Source organism: Anolis carolinensis, chromosome 4 (assembly GCF_035594765.1).
Source record: "Anolis carolinensis isolate JA03-04 chromosome 4, rAnoCar3.1.pri, whole genome shotgun sequence".
NCBI lineage: Eukaryota > Metazoa > Chordata > Lepidosauria > Squamata > Dactyloidae > Anolis > Anolis carolinensis.
The window spans coordinates 27286375-27309205 of record NC_085844.1 but is presented as its reverse complement, the minus strand read 5'-3'; the positions used below and the strand labels follow the sequence as shown (position 1 = coordinate 27309205).

The 22831-nt window shown below is 39.8% G+C and overlaps 1 protein-coding gene across 1 annotated transcript in view; it reads right to left on the bottom strand.

The window, feature by feature from the left end:
- The window catches only part of ncald (neurocalcin delta), a 78888-nt gene that overhangs the window by 19153 nt on the left and 36904 nt on the right, over window positions 1–22831 (bottom strand). The window contains exon 2 of the mRNA XM_003219456.4: window positions 2244–2640. Coding sequence (XP_003219504.1) covers window positions 2244–2621 — 378 coding nt within the window. The 5' untranslated portion in view covers window positions 2622–2640. The remainder of the gene's footprint in view (window positions 1–2243; window positions 2641–22831) is intronic.

The window sequence follows — 22831 nt, the reverse complement described above, 5'->3', positions numbered from 1 at the left end:
TGGGCCATCCAGTCCAACCCCCTGCCAAAAATCAGCAAAATCGCATTCAAAGCACCAGTTATTGGATACCACCTTACACAAGTATTGAAGAAATAAAACTGCCCTGAGTAGCTCACAATGATGCCCATGCGATGCTCCAAGTGGATTCCAGCTGGGAGAGCTACACATTTGGCTGCAATTAACATTCCCTTGTGGAACTATTCTCCTACTTTCCATTATCTGGGGAAATTTACAGACAATATATTTTCATTGAGAATTGCTGTACTTATAATCTAGGCTGTCAAAAATGAAGAAATTCAACATTAAACTTGGAACTTCATTTTAAAAATGAGAACAACCTCAAGAGCCTAATTAGCTATGACAGCCAAAGTGAACAGCAAGACTTCATTAAAAATTGAAGGGGCCGGGCTGTGGCGCAGCTGTTGAGCAGCTGCCTTAAATCACTCTGACCATGAGGTCATGAGTTCGAGGCCAGCCCGTGGCGGGGTGAGCACCCGTCAATTAAAAATAAAAAATAGCCCCTGCTCGTTGCTGACCTAGCAACCCGAAAGATAGTTGCATCTATCAAGTAGGAAATAAGGTACCACTTATAAAGTGGGGAGGCAAGATTAACTAATTTACGACCTGGAATGAGGAAGTGCCGTCAGTGTGGATGATGAAGCAGCTGCTCCCCCCTGTGGCCAGAATCGAACATCCCCTCAGAAGAAGGTTAACTGCCTCTGCGTGTGTCTCTCAGTCTCTGTTTGATGTGTTTATGGGCATTGAATGTTTGCCCTATGTGTGTTATAATGTGATCCGCCCTGAGTCCCCTTCGGGGTGAGAAGGGCGGAATATAAATACTGTAAATAAATAAATAAATAAAATAAAAATTAGATTTTCATAAAGCTTGTTAGAATGGGCTATTCATGAAACGAGGTTTGCTAAAGCAAACAAGGTCTGTATTAGATCAGGGCTGGATAGCAGCTATCTGGATATTCATATGTACCACTGTCTAAAATTCCACAGAAGAAAGGCATGAGATATATACTATTATGATAAGGAGGCTTGGCCCCTGAAATGGTAATGGAGCTTTCCCCTCTCTTTGGAATAATTCTCAACTTATCCCTGGGACATAACATAATCCATTATTTTGGTTCCAAAACCTGTCCTTGACATATACATAAGGTTGACTTATATACAAATCTACAATGTGCTCAGGAGAAGACATATCATATTTCCTAAGGCATAAAAGGATGGTACACACAGTTTTGCTTTCTGCCCATGTTACAAGCATCAAAGAGTCACAATGTAGACTGGCCACTCAATAGAAACCCTGCTCATCCTCTGTGACAGTTGTGAACTGCGTGGCACATAAACGCATTCAATACATTGTATGTATTTCAGGATGCATCTGCATAGTAGAATCAATGCAGTTTAACGCCACTTTAACTGCTATAGATCAATGCTAAGGAATTATGGGAGCTCTTATCCTACAAGCTCTTTAGCCCCTCTGCCAAAGAGTGATGGTGCCTCACCAAACTACAACTCCCAGGATTCTATGGCATTGAACCATGGCAGTTAAAGTGGTGTAAAACTGTATTCATTCTATAGTATAGATGCACTTCAGAACTCTATTCACTATACCACATTGCATCTATCACCCATATACATACCCAAGCACCAACGGGAGGAACCACAGCATAGCTTAAATATCTGCTGGTGGAGTACATCAGGCTAGCATAACTCCCACAGAGAAGAGAAACATTGCATGATACAAATTCAAGAATGGGCCTCATACATATTGTGCAATGTACTTTTTGCACATCCATTTTCATAATGGTTCCACCTGCACAACTCTACTTCCAAAGCCACCAACTGGATACAACTGTTATGAAAGGCCAAAATAACTGGTGCCAGCCTTGGTGTTAGACTACTCGGTGAATGAAACAGAGAGCTCTGATTTTAATGCCAAGGAGTACAGTTTAACTCCCTTAGTAGAGAAGCAGAGAGAGAAATCTTTCCATTAGTCACAATGACCAGAATCCCAGAATAAGGAAGTAAGAAACACTTTACACAGAGAAACTAATTGCCTTAAGTGGTAGGCTTTCATAATGATGTATATTCAAAGTTCTACATATTATTATACCGAAGGGAGCACATGGCAGTCCAAGAATTCAGCAAAATTTATTGCACCTCCATTGTTCATAAAACTAATGCCAGTGGGGTTTTTTTTAATGGGAAAAAAGCAAGCAAGTGGCACATACCTGAACGATTTCCAACATCTCTGCCTTGCTGATGTATCCGTTTCCATCCAGGTCATACATGCTGAATGCCCATTTCAGCTTTTGCTCCAACTTCCCTCGGGACGTTACACTCAAGGCTATGATAAATTCTCTGAAGTCTATTGTTCCATCGCCATTGGCGTCAAACGTACGGAATACGTGTTCGGCAAATTTAGAAGCGTCCCCATAAGGAAAAAAATTCCCATAGATTTTCTTAAATTCCTCCATGGACAAATGTCCACTTGGACAGTCTCTCAGGAATCCTTTGTACCATTCCTGGATCTCGTGTTCTGTAAAGTCTGTGCTTTCTAGCAAATCTTGCATGACTTCGGGGCGTAACTTGCTGTTCTGTTTCCCCATGGTGGTGTCGGGACCTTATCTAAAAAGGAAGGGAGAAAGGAAGTTAATTTTTTGTTTACACAACTAAAGACTAATGATGAACACTGCAAATCTCAGAGCAATCTTTGAAAGGATGTTTTGTTACCATCACATTTATTCTGTGTAGTTGTGGAATGTGATCTGAAATGAGGAACCCCAACAGACTTGTGCAAACCTGTGCAAAGAAACAGTGAGTAGCTGGCTGATATCACTGCACCATGCTGAATGTCATATTTTGGCCAAGGAAGATCTCAGTAGATTTTGGATTGGGAGACAGCATGACAGGCTGCAGGATGAGGAACCAAGCAAAGTCCTAGTAGAAGGCAGACTGCATAATGGAGGCTTTCTCTTAGCCTCAAATACCCTGTTTCCCCTAAAATAAGACATCCCCAGAAAATAAGACCTAGTAGTGATTTTGCTGAATTGCTAAATATAAGACCTCCCCCGAAAGTAAGACCTAGCAAAGTTTTTGTTTGGAAGCATGCCCAACAGACAGAACACCAGAGCATGCAGGATTGGCAAATATATGTACCATAGAATTGTTGTACATGGACATAATGGTAGTAACAAGAAATTCTTGATAGGATTCACAGTTTGTCTGGTTATGCTGGTTTGTGATGAGAACTACTGTACAGTATATAATAAATGTTCTTTTTTTTTTGTTCAACAATAAATGTGAATTCTTCTTCATGGAAAAATAAGACATCCCCTGAAAATAAGACCTAGCGCATCTTTGGGAGCAGAAATTAATATACGACACTGTCTTATTTTCAGGGAAACACGGTATCTAAGAGAGAGTCATGTTTTAACTGAGATTGGATATAAAATACAGTATGTTGCATGTTTCTGTATGATATGATGAAAATTGAGATACTGGTCGAGATCCTAGATCAGGATTGCATAGTGCAGTATTCTTCAGAGTTATTTGTTATTTGCAGCAGCTTCGGGGGCTTCAATGAAGTACCGGGCCTGATGTAGATCAAGCCATCTGGATGCAATTGACTGGTCAAGATCACATAAAGGTAAATGGACCAATGTTCTGAGCTGATTTAAGGCAAAGGTAAGAGGAATTATGCTCACGGGAGAATTCTGGAGCATACAGCTCTGAAAATGAACTATTCCAATCTCTACTTTGCATAATCTTTTGACAGTCTTATCTAAGGAATTGAAGTTAGTGCTAATTCTGATTAAACATTACTTGTTCCAGTACTGTCAATCTACTACTGAATCTACATCTTTATATTTAATAAGTGTTATTTCAAATGTCATCAGTAGCTTATATTCTTTCAAAAGCTTCCATGCTCATGAGATTACCCCACCCATGACCTTCAGTTCTTTTATAAGCAAAAATTCAAGTTAGAGGATGCAATTAAGATAGAATTGTACAGTTTATACATTAAATATATTTTTCCATACTTCATTGTATACCTCAGAGGCCAGATAAAAGCCCAATTAGTAGTTATAAATGGGCTTAACTAAAAATCTCTGACTATCTTTTAAGAAGAAAATTGAGTAAAAGCACAGTACTTGTAAAAGAAGGAAGTAATTTCCCCCATTAAATTAGACATTTTAAAATCTATACAAGTATGACTCCAATTTTTAAATTAAATTAATACTGATATTCTGGTTGAAAGAAAATTGCTGAACTTCCATTGCACTTTGTTTCTAGGAAATATTGGAGCCTTTTAGCCATGAAGCAGTACTTTAGATGCCAAAATCTCAGTTCAAATGGGAAGTTTAATTAGATTTCACAAAAGGGCTTGCAATAGAAATAGGCCCATGATTTAATAGTTCAAAATTGGTCCCTTCATATGTTATCTATTCCTTAGACATCAAGATCAACAGTTCTCTAGATCTTATGGAAACAAAGACAAATCATCCAAGTCCTTGAATAAGTGAAAGCCAAAAAATATGGAAAGTACAGCCAAATGAAAATAAGTGCAAGAACATTGGATTTTTTCTCACTGACTCTTTGGCATGCTTTTATTCTCTCAACTGTTATTGTTATTGAGAAATGAATGAACTCTCAAATTGTGCATTTATTCATTGATCTTTCCTCCAAAGAGGTGGAAACAAAGGTAACTTGAGAGGGTGGGTTTGAACCCAATACTCTCCTACTTTGATAAAGTACTAAATTAGTTGATAAAGCTTTAAGTGTTTTAAATCTATACTTTGTTCAGCAAGATTTCAACAGCAAGTTAAAGTAGGGCATGGGCCATTGTGTGGTTAACTGTCTGGCTCTCTCTTTCTGCCTACTCATAACAACTTCATTTTTGTCGTTAACCGCAATCAAGTCAACTTTCTCTTATCATGACCCTATGAATGAGAGACCTTCAAGTCACCCTGTTATAAACTGCCCTGCTCAGATCTTGCAGTTTTAGGAATGTGGCTTCCTGGCTGGGTTCATCCATTTGTAATGCAATCTTCCTCTTTGCCTACAGCCTTCTACCTTACCAAGTATTTACGTCTTTTCCAGTGAGTCATATCTTTTCATGATATAGCCAACCTCACTTTAGTGATCTTGCCTTCTAGGAAGTTTGAGGCGTGATTTGCTATAAGACCCATTTACTGGGAGATTTTTTTTAGCAGACCATGTTACCTGTCCAACTCTCCTGCAACATCATATTCAAAATGAGTTGATTCTCTTCCTGTTGGCTTTCTTCACTCTCCAGCTGTCATAACCATACACGGAAATTGGAAATACAATGGCAAGGCAATCTAAGTTCATTTGCACTGCACCTTTTCCATAAAACTTGGACTCAAAGCATCTTTCCTAGGCTTCGGCACCCAAACTCTCAGAGCACCATAACTGGACAGTACACTGCTCGGTTATGAGCTCAGTTTCTCATTGTCTCCTTTGTTCTCCCTTTTTTATTCAAAACTGGAGTAACTCTCCAAGAGACTTGGCTGTTTCACAGAATAGATGTCCAGGCAGCATTCACCAAGGACTCAACCTTCCAAAAATCCCTTGGTAAGAAATCAAAACAAGGAAACCAAATGCCTTTCAGCATTGTTATAACAAAACATCAGATAACATGTTACAAAAGCTTAAGAAGTAATACATTGGACATATGACCTTCACAGCTACAGAAGCATAAAAGCAAGCTGATACATGTAATTGTACCTGCCTGCTGGTAAGTCAATGTTGGTAAGAGAGCCTAAATTGTATAGGTTGTGAACCAACAATCTTACTCCATGGAGAGAAAGCGCTTGAGATAGGTTTGGGGTTTGTTTTTATTTACTGTTTTGCTGATTTCTTGCAGCCTTATCCTATCCCAGCTGAGTTCTTTCAAGGGAACACAGAGAGGGTTTGATGAGTCCGGTCATGTGGAGATACTCTAGAACAGTGTCTCAAATTCTGTTCCTCCTGGTGTTTTGGACTTCAGCTCCCATAATTCCTAATAGCTGGTAAACTGGATGGGATTTCTGGGAACTGAGTCCAAAATACCTGGAGGGGCAGTTTGAGAAACACTTTGTAGAAGATACATCAGAGCTCTGATGATGTAAAAACGTGTATATCTAACCAAACTTGAGGTGTCAAGAATCAGGTGTACTATACAGTCAAAGACAGTATTGATTACTTCATTCATTATCATTCAATCATTTTTAAAGATTGATACAAGCCCAATGATTTGGTAGAAGTACTCTCCATGTCTTCAGTGCAGACTACTCCCCATAAGTTTGCATAGGATAAATGGCAGCAGTCTTTGTTATTAATGGAAGAACTCAATGACAATAGATGTCTTAATAGAGATTCCACCCAAACAATAGACCTCCTGACGGTGAGAGCTGTTCAGTAGAGGGATGTGATACCTTGCAGAGTGGTGGTCTTTTTGTCTGAAGGATTTTACACAGCAGCTGAATGACAGTCTATCAGGAGTGCTTTGATTGTGCGTTCCAGCATGGTAGGAAGTTGGACTGAATGGTCCTTATGGTCTCCTCCAACTCTATAATTGGTGTGTGCATACAATATATGTTTGTTGCATATATTATGTGTGCAATGACATAATTTGATTGATAATTGCTGAGGAGACTGAACTGCAAAGGATTATTTGTTATCCAATTTGCCTGATCCTTTGCCAGGGGAGGGGGCAGTCCCATAGTCTAAGTCTGGGGTTATGCTTGAGCCCCTGAGATCCCCATCCCGGGTGTCGTCTTCTTGGTGACTTCCTAGAGAGGTTAAATTGGCACCATCATGCTATCTTTCTATAGGTAGGCAAAGTCTTCTTTCAGTGGGACTCTGAGGACTGATTTTTTCAGTGTTAAAGGGTGTTTCATAATCTGCTGTATTGTTTGTATTTGTTGTTTTTCTTTTTAATCGCTGTGCATTTAACTGCTTTCAATTCGACTGATGGTTTAATTATATTTTAACCTTTTTATAATGTGAACCTTTAGCTCAATCTATTTCAACTGTTGCAGGCTTTCTTGGGTTCTGGACAAGGAAAAAGAATGAGATATCAATAAATGTGATTGTATTAGTTTCAGAGTCTACCAAGAGTTACTGACAGGAGCTTTGGACCATAATTAATTTGGATTCGGTCTAAGAATCTAGGAATCGGCGCAGGATTGTCAGGTAATATAGAATGTTCAAAGCAGTGTTGCCTTTTGCAATAGTCCTATTGTGATCCTATCTATGCCAATTTCATTCAGATGCCAAGAGTTGGTGGATAACTTCAATTCTCCTTAGCAAAATCACACTGCAAAAATAGTAAGTCCTGTAGACGTGTAAAACTTCCACTCTCATAATCTGCATCCATCTTGCTAGGGGTGATGGGATGTGTAATCCAATATATCTGGAGGAAGTGAGTTTGGAGTAGACTGCCTGATAATAAATGCTTCCTTTCCTGTGTTCACTCCTAAATACTTATTCGCTTTCAAGGTAGATACTAATACCAAGTGAGGCTTCCCTGTTCAAATGAAGCACTTCGCAACATTCATATATTGTTTAAATTTATACTCCCTGTCTCCATATATTTCCATCTAATAATCTTTTCTCTCTGGATCAGATAGATGCTTGATGTTGGCTGAGGATGAATAACACTAACTCTTATTAAGCACCAAGTGGTCTTGTTCTGTCAATCTGCTATGGAATCTACATCTTTTTTATTTAATAAATGTTACTTCAGATACTAGCAGTAGCAGATGACAAATATTGTAGATACCACAGATACCATAGACTGATAGATAGTTAAATAGATAATCTTGTAGGGTTTTCTTTTGTCAGTCAAACAAAATTCTGATGTTTCCAGGACTTGATTACTATTGTTGGAAGGTGCTCTGACAAAGCAGTCAATGCTTTGCACTTTACCACTACATCACACAAACATGCTCTGTGGGGTCTTGGTTTCGATGGCAGGTGGCTATATTTGGCAATTAACACCATGAACTGATACAAAGACTGTGTGTAAATAATTCACAACTGGCAGATCTCTTCAAACTCTCCAGTTCCCCTCATTTTTGTCTCTTTGCTGTTCATAAACAGTAGAGATTATTTACCTTTCCCAGCTGCTCTCTTCCTTTTCAGGGTCCACTGAACAAAACTATAGTTAACAAACAGCAAAGGTTGGCGATATGTAGTGGCTAGATAAAATGTCTCAGCCCATTAAATGGATTTCAGGTCTAGAATGGATTTTCCACTAAATTCAATAGGCATTCATTTTTTCCAGGCCAAGGTTTTCAGAGAAGAATTTGTTGGTTTACAGAAAATGTACTTTAAGCAGTTCCCAAAGCAAAATCTCAAAATGTAATAGAAGCCTCTAATTTAAACATTCCTATTTTTATGTTGTCTTTCTTACACTAGTAACGCTCCTACATTCCTAGCAACAGACATTTCCCCACAATACTTGGCAAATCAGAAGAATTTGTTTTGAACGAAAAAATAACCATACTGAAAACAACACGATCATTACAAACATCAGAAGAAACAAATAGAATTACATGTACATGCACATGTACACGCAGAGAGATAATAAATATAACCCACCATGTATGATCATTTCCTCTTGAGCATCTGCCTATATTGAGGGTGAATTTAAGGGTCTTATTAGCAACTGATATGCTTTGAGCATTGAAACAGGAGGGCTGGTTGCTGTTGTGGCTCAGAAGAGGTGGAGAAATGAGTGTGCGCTCATGAATGGAATACACCTCCCTTGGATGGGTATCCTTCCCTTTTCCTTCCTCAACTTGGTAATGGGGAGAAATGAGAGTGTGTTCAGGGATGGAGTGCACCTCCCTTTCCTCCGATCTCCCGAGGAAAGCCTCAGGATTTGAGAGTAGCCATATCTTCAGGGTCTGAACGGTTTCCCCTTTCCTTACCTGTAATAAAAAACATCAGAAGCAGTCCTTTGCAGGACCTCAGCAGAGATGGGAGCCCCCAGAGGTGTAATGGGTTAAACCTTTGTGCCAGCAGGACTGCTGACTGAAAGGTTGGGGTTCGAATCAGGGGAGCAGGGTGAGCTCCCGTCTGTCAGCTCCTGCTTCCTATGCGGGGACATGAGAGAAGTCTCCCACAAGATGGTAAAACATCCAGGTGTCCCCTGACCTATGTCCTTGCAGAAGGCCAATTCTTTCACACAAGAAGCGACTTGTAGTTTCTCAAGTCGCTCCTGACATGAAAAAAAAGCAGAGAGAGAGAGAAAAAAGGGGGGGTACATGTGGTAGCACCTTATAATGCAGTGTTCCCTCACTTATTGCTGGCGTTAGATTCCAGGACCACCCGCAATAAGTGAAAATCCGCAAAGTAGGGATGCTATATTTGTTTTAATATTTATACATTATTTTAGTAGTTATACACTATTTTAAGTCTTTATCAACCAACCGTGTGTTGATAAATCGCCTCCTCCTCTCGTTGCTGCTTGGGCTCCTTTTCTCTCCCTTTGGCTTCTCCTTCCTCCCTTCCTTAGGCTGTAAATTGTAATTTTTATGATTTATAATAGTCTTTTAGAGTTTATTGAAAAGCCGCAAAACAGCAAATCCGCGAAAAGTGAACTGCAAAGTAGTGAGGGAACACTGCAACCTTAAAAGTGCTGCTACATACCTTTTTTTCTCCCCTTCCTTTTCACCTTTTTACAAAATTGTAAAAGATATTCCAATAGCATGCTACTTGTCCCAACTTTTTGCATTTCCAGAACCAATCTTGACTTTTTAAACTCAAGAATGTGAGTACATTTCAGTGGTGTTTCATTTGTTTGTTTGTTTTACTTAAGAGTCTCCAATAGAGACAGGGTAAATTCCCACATCTGTATCAATTGTCTTCAGTTTCTCCTGTGTGTCTGCTTGGTCCCATTGATGACAAGTTGAATGAGAGTGGGGGCGGTGTGACATTTGCTGTGGAGGTTTCTTTCTGACCTTCCTTCCCTCATTACAATTCTGGTCCACAAACTGAACGATTTGCCTCCTCTCTCCTGTTTTCTATAGTGCGCAAAACACTGTGATGCAGGGCGAAGTGCTGAGTTGATGGAGGGGTTGACAGGGAGGAACGAAAACCCCTCACGCTACAGTTAACCGCACATCAAGCAGCAAACAAAGGAGCAGACAAAACCCCAGTATATTTAGGGCATGACTGGATGTGGGAGTGAGAACAACAGTTATGAGGCATGAAATGCAGAAGCAGAATAACCTGACATTTACGAGAACTATTGGCCCATCTGCAAGAGCCCTCTCTCAGCCTGACTGAACTTTCAGGGCTGTTGTGAGGATACAGAGAGAAGGAGAGAGCCACGTAAACCATCCCCAGCACACTGGAGAAGAAGCAGGATACATGGAAACAAGCAAACAAACAAGCTGTACATAATCAATGTTCTATATCATGAAGAAACCTACATGCAAAGACCAGCTGGTAGGTTTCAGATATTTCTCTTCTCCAACCTGTGGAAGTCAGCAGAGATGAGTGATGGATGAGGTGACTATGCCCACCACTCACATGAATATGGTGAAGAATATGCCCAATAGTTCCTCTTTCCCAGATTTAAGTAAAAAGGTAAAGGTTTCTCCTGACATTAAGTCCAGTCATGTCTGACTCTGGGGGTTGGTGCTCATCTCCATTTCTAAGCCGAAGAGCCGGCGTTGTCCGTAGACACCTCCAAGGTCATATGGCCGGCATGACTGCATGACTGTTACCTTCCTGCCAGAGCAGTACCTATTGATCTACTCACATTGGCATGTTTTCGAACTGCTAGGTTGGCAGGAGCTGGAGCTAACAGCGGGCACTCACTCCACTTCCGGGATTTGAACCTGGGACCTTTTGGTCTGCAAATTCAGCAGCTCAGCATTTTAACGCACTTCGCCACTGGGGCTCCTTCCCAGATTTATGAGCATTCATTTATGCTACTTCTATACTTCCCCATATTCCAAGTTTTATGGGTAGCTTAAAATGGTTAAGTTTTAAATGTAAACAACAATTATGTTCTTAAAGTATAAAACATAAAGAAGTAAAAAAAAAAACTATTTGCCATTAAAACACTGCCAGAGTTTGGAAAAGTTATTCTTTTGAATTAACAACTCCCTATGGCCATGCTTGCTAGGGGGTAATGGGGATTGTTTTCTGAAAAAGTAACTATTCCAAGCTCTTTATTACGTAAAGGGCAAAAATTCTATACAGAGTAAAATTATACATGCCAACATTCCCAAAATCCCTCTGGGCAGGGGTTCTATTAATATAATGCAAAACTATTATGAAACTATAATTCAGAATCTGCTAAAGATTGTCTGGTGCTGCAAAATGCAAAACAAAATGTTTTTCTCTGATCCTTCTTAAACCTAACCTCTGTCCAACCTTCTTTACTAGTTACAACACCAAATTTCATCTGATTTTGAAACTGAGGTAGGGTTGAAACTTGTTAGTACAAATACATGCATGAATGTCGACAAGGATAAAAATTATGAAAATGTACCCGAAACCTTCATGAAGTCAATGTTGACAGTACTGGCTGAAATGGACCAAGGGTACAAATTGGTTTTTAAGGCAATGTCCTATGCTTCCATAAGAAAAATCCAAATAGGATCAAAAAGGAAAAACATAGCTAAGAGATGTTTAGGGAATTGTATCGCAATAAAGAAGGTTTCGTCCCTTTAGATTTTCCCTGGTACAAATGTACCACAGCCAGTTGCTCCAGGTTATCTCTCACTTCACCATCTCTCTTATAGGGAGATACAGCGAAAGGGGAAAGCATCAATCTTCTCATCAATTATAGTGTGGAAGCGTTAAGAACTGGGATTACAAATGGCCTCACATATTTACAGATATTACTAATATCACTGTCTCAGTCCCAGAACTTGCAAAAGGTTGGGTTTTGCAGGTAAAGGTGGGAAGCAATGCCCAGCATTCCACAGTCAAAATGCCATTTTTCAAGCTCTGGTCCTTTCTTTGATTAGGGTTTTGTATATGGGATAAGTGGAAAATGGCACAATAAGAAATCAAAATCTCTCTTTAATGCTATATGTTTCAAAATGAACCTTTAAACTAAAGCCATTTCATCAAACAACTGAAGCACAGAGCTTAGAAGAGGAACTTTTGGCCTATATTTCTCAGCATACCTCAGCTAGCCTGACGATGTAATGTTTCCATTCTTCAGAAAAATATTTTTCCAAGCTCTGAGGAAGCATTATGCTCAGTTGGCAGATGGATGTGAACAGACAGACAGACGGACACAGGCAAACACAGCGATCCAGGCAAAACAGTGCTATAAACTATGAGGTTAAAAAGGCCTGAAGATAAGCGCTCCATGCCACAATCAATCTGTTAGTCTTTAAGGTGCCACTAGACCCTTTTTGTGTTTTCTTAGCAGATAAATACAATCCATTTCACGAGACATTAAGCACATATGAAGTTCCCCTTGGGAACCCAAATTAGCATCCATGGTTTGGTGAGTTACATTCTCCTGTGGGAATATCAACAGTATCCTTTTTAAAAAAAATAGTCATGGGTAGAATCTTCCGTGCACATAAGTGTGGTTTATGAGTATGCATGTCTCTTCACAGTATACGCCATTGTGGTCTAATGGCTTGAGCATTTGGCTAAGACTCTGGAGACCAAGACGTAAATTTCCACTTAGTCATGAAAACCTACTGGATGACTTGGGGAAGTCACACCCTCAAAGGCAAGCACCCCCTGAGGAAATCTTGGCAAGAAAACCCTGTGTAAGTTTGCCTTAGAGTTACCATAAGTTGGAAATGACAGGGAATCATCTAACAACAACAACAACAACAACAACAACAACAAATATCTCAGTCTACAAATGATGTTTACATATTTCTTGCACCTCATCCCAGACCTGTCCCCTCGGGTTTGGGATGTCAAATTCTGGAAGGGGTTGCTCCTAGTACTCTTTTCCAGTACTGTAGGGAGGAGGCTAATTCAGTAAGAAGTGTCTTGTCTGCATTCCAAGGGGAAAGAAGTGAATGTGGCACTCTGTGCGAGAACACAATCTCTTCCCCCCCCCCAAAAAAATTACATTTTCCTTCTGTGAATTTCCTCCCTTTACCATCATCATGGGGCAGTAAAAGGAGCTTTGCTTGGGGGTTGGCAACTAACTTGGCAAGAGAGAGGTCATGGGGCTAAAAGAACAGTGTTACTTGACATCTGATTGATGTAGGATCTTTGTTTTTGACTTCTAAGCAACACTAGGAAAAATTCCTTTTCAAACATATTGGACAATTAATAAAAAAATTGATACATTTTGTTCAATATGCCTTTTAGGGCCCTTTCACACAGTCATATAACCCAGAATATTAAGGCAGATAATCCACAATATCTGCTTTGGACTGGGTTATCTGAGTCCACACTGCCATATAACACAGTTCAAAGCAGATCAAGTGGGATTTTATACAGCTGTGCAGAAGGGGCCATAGAGAGTTGTCATTATTACAGTTAAGGCTATAAATGGGAAGGATAAGATCTTTAGATACAGTGCAGTATAGTACTTTTAATGTTGAAATAAGAAACCAGGGTTTAAATCGCCACTTGGACATGGGAACTTACTAGATGAGAAGGTCATACTCTCTCCGCTTCAGAAGAAAGCAGTGGCAAATCCCATCCAAACAAATCTTACCAAGTAAATTCCTGTGATAGGGTCATCTTAGGGGTAATTACCATAAGCAGAAATGACTTGAAGACACATAACAACAGCATCAGCAGTCACTTTTGAGAGATATTGTAGCTCAAACTGCAGCTAATGGTTCCTGTGACAGGAGATCAATGAATCTAGTCCAAGTTGTAATCCAGGCTTTCAATGAGTTATTCAAGGTGTCATGCCATTTCTTGCAAAATATAGTAGAGTCTCACTTATCCAAGCCTCTGGATTATCCAAGCCATTTTTGTAGTCAATGTTTTCAATATATTATGATATTTTGGTGCTAAATTCGTAAATACAGTAATTACAACATAACATTACTGCATATTGAACTACTTTTTCTATCAAATTTGTTGTATAACATGATGTTTTGGTGCTTAATTTGTAAAATCATAACCTAATTTGATGTTTAATAGGCTTTTCCTTAGTCCCTCCTTATTATCCAAGATATTCGCTTATCCAAGCTTCTGCCAGCCATTTAGCTTGGATAAGTGAGACTCTACTGTAGGTTCAGCACCTTGGAAAGTTCATTGGAAGCTGCCACAAACCCAGAGTAAATTCACCGCCTTCCAGGCATTGAAGTTATCAGCCAACACAAAATCCTGTTGACTTAACTGCCCATTACACTAGCCTGCATGTTCTCTTTCATCTGTTGCAGAAAGATAAACCTCTGTGTTCACAGTGTCATTTTGATAGTACATTGCCAACGGGTAGCTGTGCGAGGTGTTGGGGGCTTTTGTGCATTATCAGCCATAGTTTTGCAGCTGGGAAAGAGAAGGAAATGCAAGCCTCACTGAGGGGCAGCTCCATTTTTTCCCCTGGCTACAAAACTGTAACGTGATGATACTCAAGAACTTATCGTCCCCAGTCACTAACAGTACAGCATACTCAAAGCACAATGCATACAATCACACATGTTCCTATGCATCGCACCAACTATTGCATTACTGAAGCTTCACAAGCAACTCCAGGACTGAGCAAAATATTGCTAAATATCTACTAAGGACAATTCTACTATGCAGCGTAGTACCGCCAAACACTTTTTTAAAATATGGAGGATGTGGTGGATTGTTATTCCACTTCAACCTGGCAGAATGCCTTCCCCAACAGCACACATGTCTTTCCTTGGTTGTGAGAAATACCTGGAACTTGAACATCACATTGTTTTCTGCACCGTTAAAGCTAACTGTGACAAATGGTAGAAAAGGAACAACTCAGCTGCAAAAACAGTATCACAGGATAGAAAACTGTTACAATCAGAATGTAATCACCTGACACAAGGACATTATAAAATGTAAAATGAAACTACATGATCATATGAACACGCCCTGTTTTTTCTATGCCTCTGCATTCAAAACGTGAGAAAATCAGCTGATTTTATAGAATGCCATTGCTATTACTCGATAATTACAGGAAAGAAACAAAGCAATTGCCGAACCATAACACCGTATTATGGGAACTTGCACACAAACTTTTGTGCCTCCGTCTCTTTCACTAAAGAGCAGGCCAGGCATGAGTGTTAAAAATCGCAGCAGGGGAGCTAGCAAAATCCCTCTCCTCCTTCCAGCTGGCGGTGACTTTATGTTGTGCCATTCTTTTCAAAAGAAGTCTGTGCATCGAAGCCACACTGACAGATGGCTTTAAAAAATCATTCCTTCTGGTTTCTATGATGGGAACAAGCTAGAAACCCGAAGGGGTTTAGAAAAGCAATTTAGAGAATTCTCAGAAGGTCTCTTCCAAATGGTCAAGATCTGAGAGTTCAAAGGGATACTAATACCGGGATGTGATCTCCTAGCAAGTTCTGAGACAGAACCACAATCCAGTACTATCTTTTCAGACCCCCTCTTGCTCTAAGACAACACAGTCATAAATTAATGATGTTCAAATTCCACAGTTTCTATCTGCCTCCCTTTTCTAGTCCTTGAAGATCCTTGCATGAGTGTTCTTTTGCAAGGGAGTTTTTATGTAAAACTAAAACAAATCCTTGCCATAATTCAGAAGATGCCCAACCTTTGAGGGATTCAGGGGACACTTCCCTCTAGAAAATCTGCTCCTTCCCACACAGAGAGCTGAAATACATAAACAGAGAACCCTAAATAATAACTCATGGACCCAGAAGCCATTCTGTGCAATCCCTCCACCTCTGCTAGGCAAAAAAGCTATTTCTTTTAATATACTCTGTCTGTATGATTGTTTGTAATATACGCATACTTATATTACAAACAAAAAGCAATCAGGCAGTTATTTCCATTTTCTAAAAATGAACAAACATCCTTATCAAACTGGCTAAAGGACCTTTGGAATCGTAGTTTAAAAAAAAAAACACTTTCCCAAACTCTTATTGTAATTCCCCCAAATAATTATGCTAAGGCAGTACATTATGTAAAATCTGGAAGACAGGGGCTTACAATGTGCACAAGGAGACACACACATACACACACACACACACACACACAAAGAGCTGCAATACACAGCATAATACGGCAGATTGCAGTTAAGAAAGTAGATGTATTCACAGAATTACTTCTTTCACAGAAGTATAAATAACATGAAAAAACAGGGATTGATAAACTCTATAAACTCATGCATAGGTTTAGAAATTCTAGTTCAAAAAACATCTCGAAAAACCTGGCTTGACATCCATAGATCAATGTGAGTGCTGTACCTTAACTCCTATAAAAAAAAAGAACCATCTCCCTTCTCTGAGTAGAAAGGCCAAAGGCAGAGAGCTTAGACCGTCTTGGGAGAACCTAAAAGCAGCACTGAGCATATCTACTTTCTTCACCAGGGCACTGCTTCTGGCCTTTTTGAATTCCTGGGAGGGGAAATTGAGGCAGCATTGGTACTTTCCCCTCTCCACAAAATAACCTTTGACTTATCCATGGGTCTTATCAAAATCTACAATTTTGGTCCCCAAACCTGCCCTCAAATTATACATCTGAAATAAGCAATGCAAACAATACTGGGAAAGAATGGCATTTCTATTATAGACATGTCATTGTTTGCCTATCACAGGCAACTGCCTCCAGAATCCCTTGCTACATATGTATGAACAGCAAAATAAAGAGAAAAGGGGAGATCTATCTATAACCCCTTTTGGCCAGCCATCTCCAGCATGCTAGAAAAACTTGTTGTGTGCTTTCAGGTCAGATCCTATGATGACCCTAATTTTCTTGGCCTGATTAGTTCAGAGATTTCTGCCTTCCTCTGATACTGAGAAAGTGTGGCTTGCTCAAGGTCCCCCTGGTCTCCTGAGTCACAGTCCAGGACTGAAACCACTATACCACAATGGCACTTAGAAAAATACCAATTAGTATTTTTGCCAATATGGAAATTGTATCAAAATTGGAGGTAGGAGAAAGAAAGAAAGAAAGAAAGAAAGAAAGAAAGAAAGAAAGAAAGAAAGAAAGAAAGAAAGAAAGAAAGAAAGAAAGAAAGAAAGAAAGAAGAAAGAAAAAAAGAAAGGAAGGAAGGAAGGAAGGAAGGACAGAAGGAAGGGGGAGAGAGAGAGAATGAGAGAGAGAGAGAGAGAGAGAGAGAGAGAGAGAGAGAGAGAGAGGAGGGAGGGAGGGAGGGAGGGAGGAAGGAAGAAAGAAATCCTTTTTTGGAGGAAGCTATAAAGTGATCTCTAGAAGGATCAAAATGTACTTTGTTTATGCAAGAGTTACCTGCTCTTCTTTTTTGTAGTTTATGAACTTACCCCTATTCAGTCCATATTGCTTCTGCTTCTGGTATGCATTTTTCTATTAAAGAAATAATATCCAGGATTGCATCTACAACATTTCATTAACTAAGAGACGCCTGTATATCTAGGTTGATCACAAACAGATTTTTAAATCGTCTCTCTCATTTTTGGTGGTGCCGGGCTGTGGCGCAGGCTGGAAATCAAGTCAGCTGCAACAAATCACTCTGACCAAGAGGTCATGAGTTTGAGGCCAGCCCGTGCCTGCATCTTGTCTCTGTCTCTGTTATATGTTATGGCATTGAATGTTTGCCTTTATGTGTGCAATGTGATCCGCCCTGAGTCCCCTTCGGGGTGAGAAGGGCGGAATATAAATGCTGTAAATAAAATAAATAAATAAACAAATTTCCTCTTTTTTACCATTAGGACTACCCTCACCTGTTTCTGCTCCTAAATCAGGGCTTTATCTAAGAAAATCTGAAGTCATGTTGTCATTATTTGCTCAATTTTTTTTTTTAAAAAAAGAAAAGCTGGACACCAGCTAGTGGAAGCTTCATCAACAAAAGCTCAATGCTTTTTCAAAGAGGAGTTGAAACCAAACCTCGTTTCAAGAAATCAATTAAGAAACTTCCCCCATTGTGTCAGGCAGCTCTTATCAACCAGAATGATAAAAGTCTAATGAGAGCTTTTAGTACTTTTTAGGACTAAAGGTTCCAGAACCCTCAGCCATCATGGTCATTGGTGGCTTCTAGGACTTTTTGTTAAAGGGGGTACCACATTCACTGGGATTAGGGAGCCATGAAAGTGAAAAACCATGAATAGAGGTCTTCCAGACGGACTTCATGGTTGACATCCACTGGAACCTGGTTACTGAATTGCTCTGAAGGACCTAGAGATTCCCAGAAAAGTGTTCTCTCTAGCAATCTCTAGGTCTTCCAGCTGACCTGAGGAAGTTGACCACACACTGGAGGACCTAGTGGTTCTCGAGAGAACAAAACTGTGAATAATCAAACCTTCAAAGGTCAAAACAACAAATATGGAGGGATAACTGTAACTTTCTTTAGCTCTGGGTCTTATCAAGCAGTGGTTGGGCTTTGTTCTTGAAACATCCTGTTGATGTTTTTAGGCTGAACAAAATGAAACTTACCCCTCTAAGTGAAGTTGTGGTTGTCTTAATCTTCTCATCAGAATCTGCTCTCAATCTGAAGTCCAAGTCAGATTCATCAGAGCGGAGTTCTGAGGTTTCCTCTTCACTGCCCCAGAGTCCCAAGTTCTAAGCTGTAGCCTAACAAGCTCATTGCCAGAATACATTTCTGAAGCCAAATTCTTATGCACATTTATCAGAGAGCATGCTCCATTGAACACACTGGAAGACTCTTTTAGCACATTTGACTAAACATTCATGCACTTCCACTTAAGAGATTTCAAGATGCTGGAAAACACTGTTGTTTTTGCTAACATGGAAATTGCCCTCTGAATATCACTGTACGAAATAGGAGTCTTTAAAAAAATGAGATATGTTCCACCCAGTAGCCTTTAAAAAAAACTGCATGAAAAATTGTTATAGCACTTTTTGAGCAAATTCACAGCACTGCTGAACCATACATGCTACTCTCAAGCAGCTAGGGTTTTGACAATCATAATCCATTTGCATGAGCTAAGGCAATATTTTGCACTTTGGCAATGACAGTGATGGATTGCTGAGTTACTGCCCTTAAGCTCCCATTAGTGTGGGCAACAAGTACATAACTGAAATAATTCTGAAAGCCAGTTTTTTAAATTTTGTACTGAGTCAAAGGGCTGCATGAACCACGAAGAAGCATTTCTGAAACCATTTGTATCTACTGACTTCTTACCTCATTTTCTACTTGTTCTCTCCACCCCATGCCTCCCTTCATAGCTACTTTCTTCCTTCTGAACTGCTTTCTGTTTCTCTGCTGCTGTTATATGCCTTCAAGCTAAGTCTGTTTATAGCAACCTTATCCTAGGATTTTCTTGGAAAGATTTAATCAGAGGGAGTGTGTCGTGTCCATGGTCAACCTGTGGATTTCCATGACTTTGCAAGGATTTGAACCCTGGTCTCCCAAAGTCCTAGACACAAAATACTGTCATTTTCAAAAAAAACCTCCAGTACTTGTTTGTGTGTTCCTATTCATAGGAGAGAAACTAGACAAGATTCTGAAGTGAAAAAATATATAATACCAAAGTTAGAACTGTCCATGCCATCATATTTCCCACTTCTATATAGAATTATGAAAGCTGGGCAGAAAGAAAGCTGATAAGAAGAAAATCAACTTTTTTGAAATGTTGTGCTGGAAAAGAGGTTTGTGGACTGCAAAAAAAGACAAGTAAATGCGCCTGACAGCAAATTCAGACTTAACTCTCCATAGAAACCAAGCTGACTAAGCAGAAACTGTTCACACTTTGGCTGTATCATGAGAAGACATGACTCACTAGGAAAGGCAATAATGCTTAGTACGATAGAAGGCAGCAGGAAAAGAGATGGATAGACTCAATCAAGGAAGAAGACCTGAGCAAGGCAGTTGATGACAGATTGACTTGGGGCCCATCCACACAGTACCTTTATCCCAGGAGTTTCCGGTTCAAAATGGAGGGTGGCCAAACAACGTGCCCTGCGGGAGGAATTGCTACAAAGCACTAAAAATGTGAGATTTTCAGTTGTGGGAGGATCCCAGTTCTGGCCAGAAAATGAAGATATTAGAATCTCTGTATGTCCCTACACTTGGAAAACACTGGATTTTTTTATCTTGGTTTGTTCCCGGGTTATACATGTTGGTTCCTGATTGGTTGTATCCTAAAAACATGGCAACTGTTGAACAGAAGGCAAAAACTTTATCCTGGCAAGAGAATCTTCTTCCTCCACACATTTAATGAAGTTTATGACACACAAACAAAGGTTCTGCCATGTAATCAACTTTCCCCATGTTTTCATGATAAAAGCAATGAGGAACAGATATGTATAACCCAGGAACATCACCCCGTTGTTCCCAGGCTCCCAAACCTGTCTGGACAGATAGCCACGCAGCCTCTGAATGGTAATAATAATGATCAAATTCTGTTCCTGACTTGAAAGTATCTGTTCCTGTTTAATAGTGTAGTCCTGACTTTGAAAGTAGCATTCCTACTCCACAAGGTTTGTTTGTGTACCAAAAACATCATTAAATATGTGGAGGACAAAGTTTCTCTTTCCAAGACAAAGTTTTCACCCTCTAGTCAACTTTCACCATCTTTTCAGGATGAAAGCAATGAGGAACAGATATGTATGACCCAAAGAAAAAAATCATATGAACAATGTGCATATTTGCATATGTGCATTTAATGTTTTTTTAAACGGCACAATTTCAGATGGACATCCCGCGGTAGCCATCTTGTGGGCTTCAAAATCCCATAACAAAGCAGCAAGTCTGGACATCGCAGGCAGAAATCCCAGGACCAATAGTTCTGTGTGTGGACTTGCTCTCAGGTCCCGGGTATTTTTGCCTCTCATGGAAAACCCATGATTTGGTGCTGTCTGGAAGCGCTCTAGGAGGCTTCTCATTCACAGGGTTGCCATACATCAAAGTTGACTTGATGGAAGTTAACAACAACACTTCACAGGTGATTTAACTCCTATTACACTTCATTTTCTTTTCTGCCTCCCATTGCACTCTTTCCTTGTCCCATCTTTGTAAATCTCCATATTCTTTGCCTCTCTGCTCTACAAACTCTCCATCCCATTTCTCATTGCCCCCATTCCTTTCCTCCTTGCCAACACAATCTGCAGAGGTGGGTTTTATTGCATTCAAAGCTTACTTCCAGATAACTCTACATAGGTAACTCTACATCACTCCAGGAGTTTCTGTACCAACATACTATGAAGTAGAACGGTTGCTTCTCATAACCTGGATGCAATAATATTTGGTAATGCAGCTGTTTCATTCTTTTAGCAGGTGGTAACAGATGTAGAGAGGACACATTTGACTGCTAGGCCTTATGGTACATAAGGGATGCTCAAAGTCTACAAATGCTCCAAGCAAGGATGAAAAGCATGCAAATGATATTGTTTCTTTGAAAGTCAAAGCTAATACCTACGTTTTCAAGTCTTGGATGGAAAACCCATCCTTTCTTTCAGGTCTGAATGTAACACAGAATGAAACTCTCTCGGGGATTGCAAATATGATTCAGAATGATCAGTAATACATTTAATCCATATAGACACATTCTACTACTGCTACTCAGTGCAAATGCCCTGTTTCAAAATGCTGTGTAATAGCCTGAAATAGTTCCTTTCACTGAATCATGTGATACGAATAGAAGAATCATAAGAATGTATTTCATCAAGCAAATCTTATTTATAGTTTCACAGTAATTACAGCTCTTAGCTTACACCGTGCCCTGGTCAATACACTTCACAGAGGTAATGCGAAGATTAATAAGCTAATTAATATTAGCTTCTAAGATGTGAACAGAGAAAAATAGCACAAACCGATCAGTTTATTAAATACTGAAAAAGAACTTTTACAGCACAGCAAAATGGTAAAATGTAAGCATATGATAAGAAACTCCAACTAGTATGCAATTTCACTATTCACACACACACACAAACACACAATTATTCAAATATTTATATCCTACCCTACAGCTAAAGATCACAGGGCAAAGTATAGTCAACAACAGAACTTTAAACTGGGTTGTTGTGAGTTTTCCGGGCTATATGGCCATGTTTCAGAAGCATTCTCTCCTGACATTTCACCCACATCTATGACAGGCATCCCTGTCATAGATGTGGGTGAAATGTCAGGAGTGAATGCTTCTGAAACATGGCTATACAGCCCGGAAAACTCACAACAACCCCATAATTCCGTCCAAGAAAGCCTTCGATAACACAAAGAACTTCAAACTGTTTCAACTGTATAATTTACATTCTCGTGCCTCCCTACCATCAATTGGTAATTTCTTGAGAAGTGAAAGAAACTTCAATTGATGGCATTTTCTGGAATATGTGGGGGATTGTGGTTGTTTAAGAGGTGAACTGATGCTCCTGGAGGTTTCCAAGAGTCTCAAATATTCATTCTGTGACATTTTTGGGCAAAAGATCCTGAAACAATGCCACTGAAAGTTGGTAAGTAGGGCTTTTGGGTGATCCGGGCAAACCTGAAGATGGGCACATACAAAAACACCCCTTGAAGGACTACTTGCAGCCTGTGATGGGATTTTTCACCATCCCTAATTTAAAACAATTCAGCATAATTTAAACCAACATCAAATTTGCAAAACGCCAAAATGCCTAACCGGCTGTTAGGCAAAACGCCTAACCGGCTGTTAGGAATTGTGGGAGTTGAAGTCCAAAACACCTGGAGGGCTGAAGATTGCTCATGCCTGCTACAGGATGGAGTAACTCTTCTTGATCTGTCCAAACCTGAGAAGCTGTTGCTGGAAAG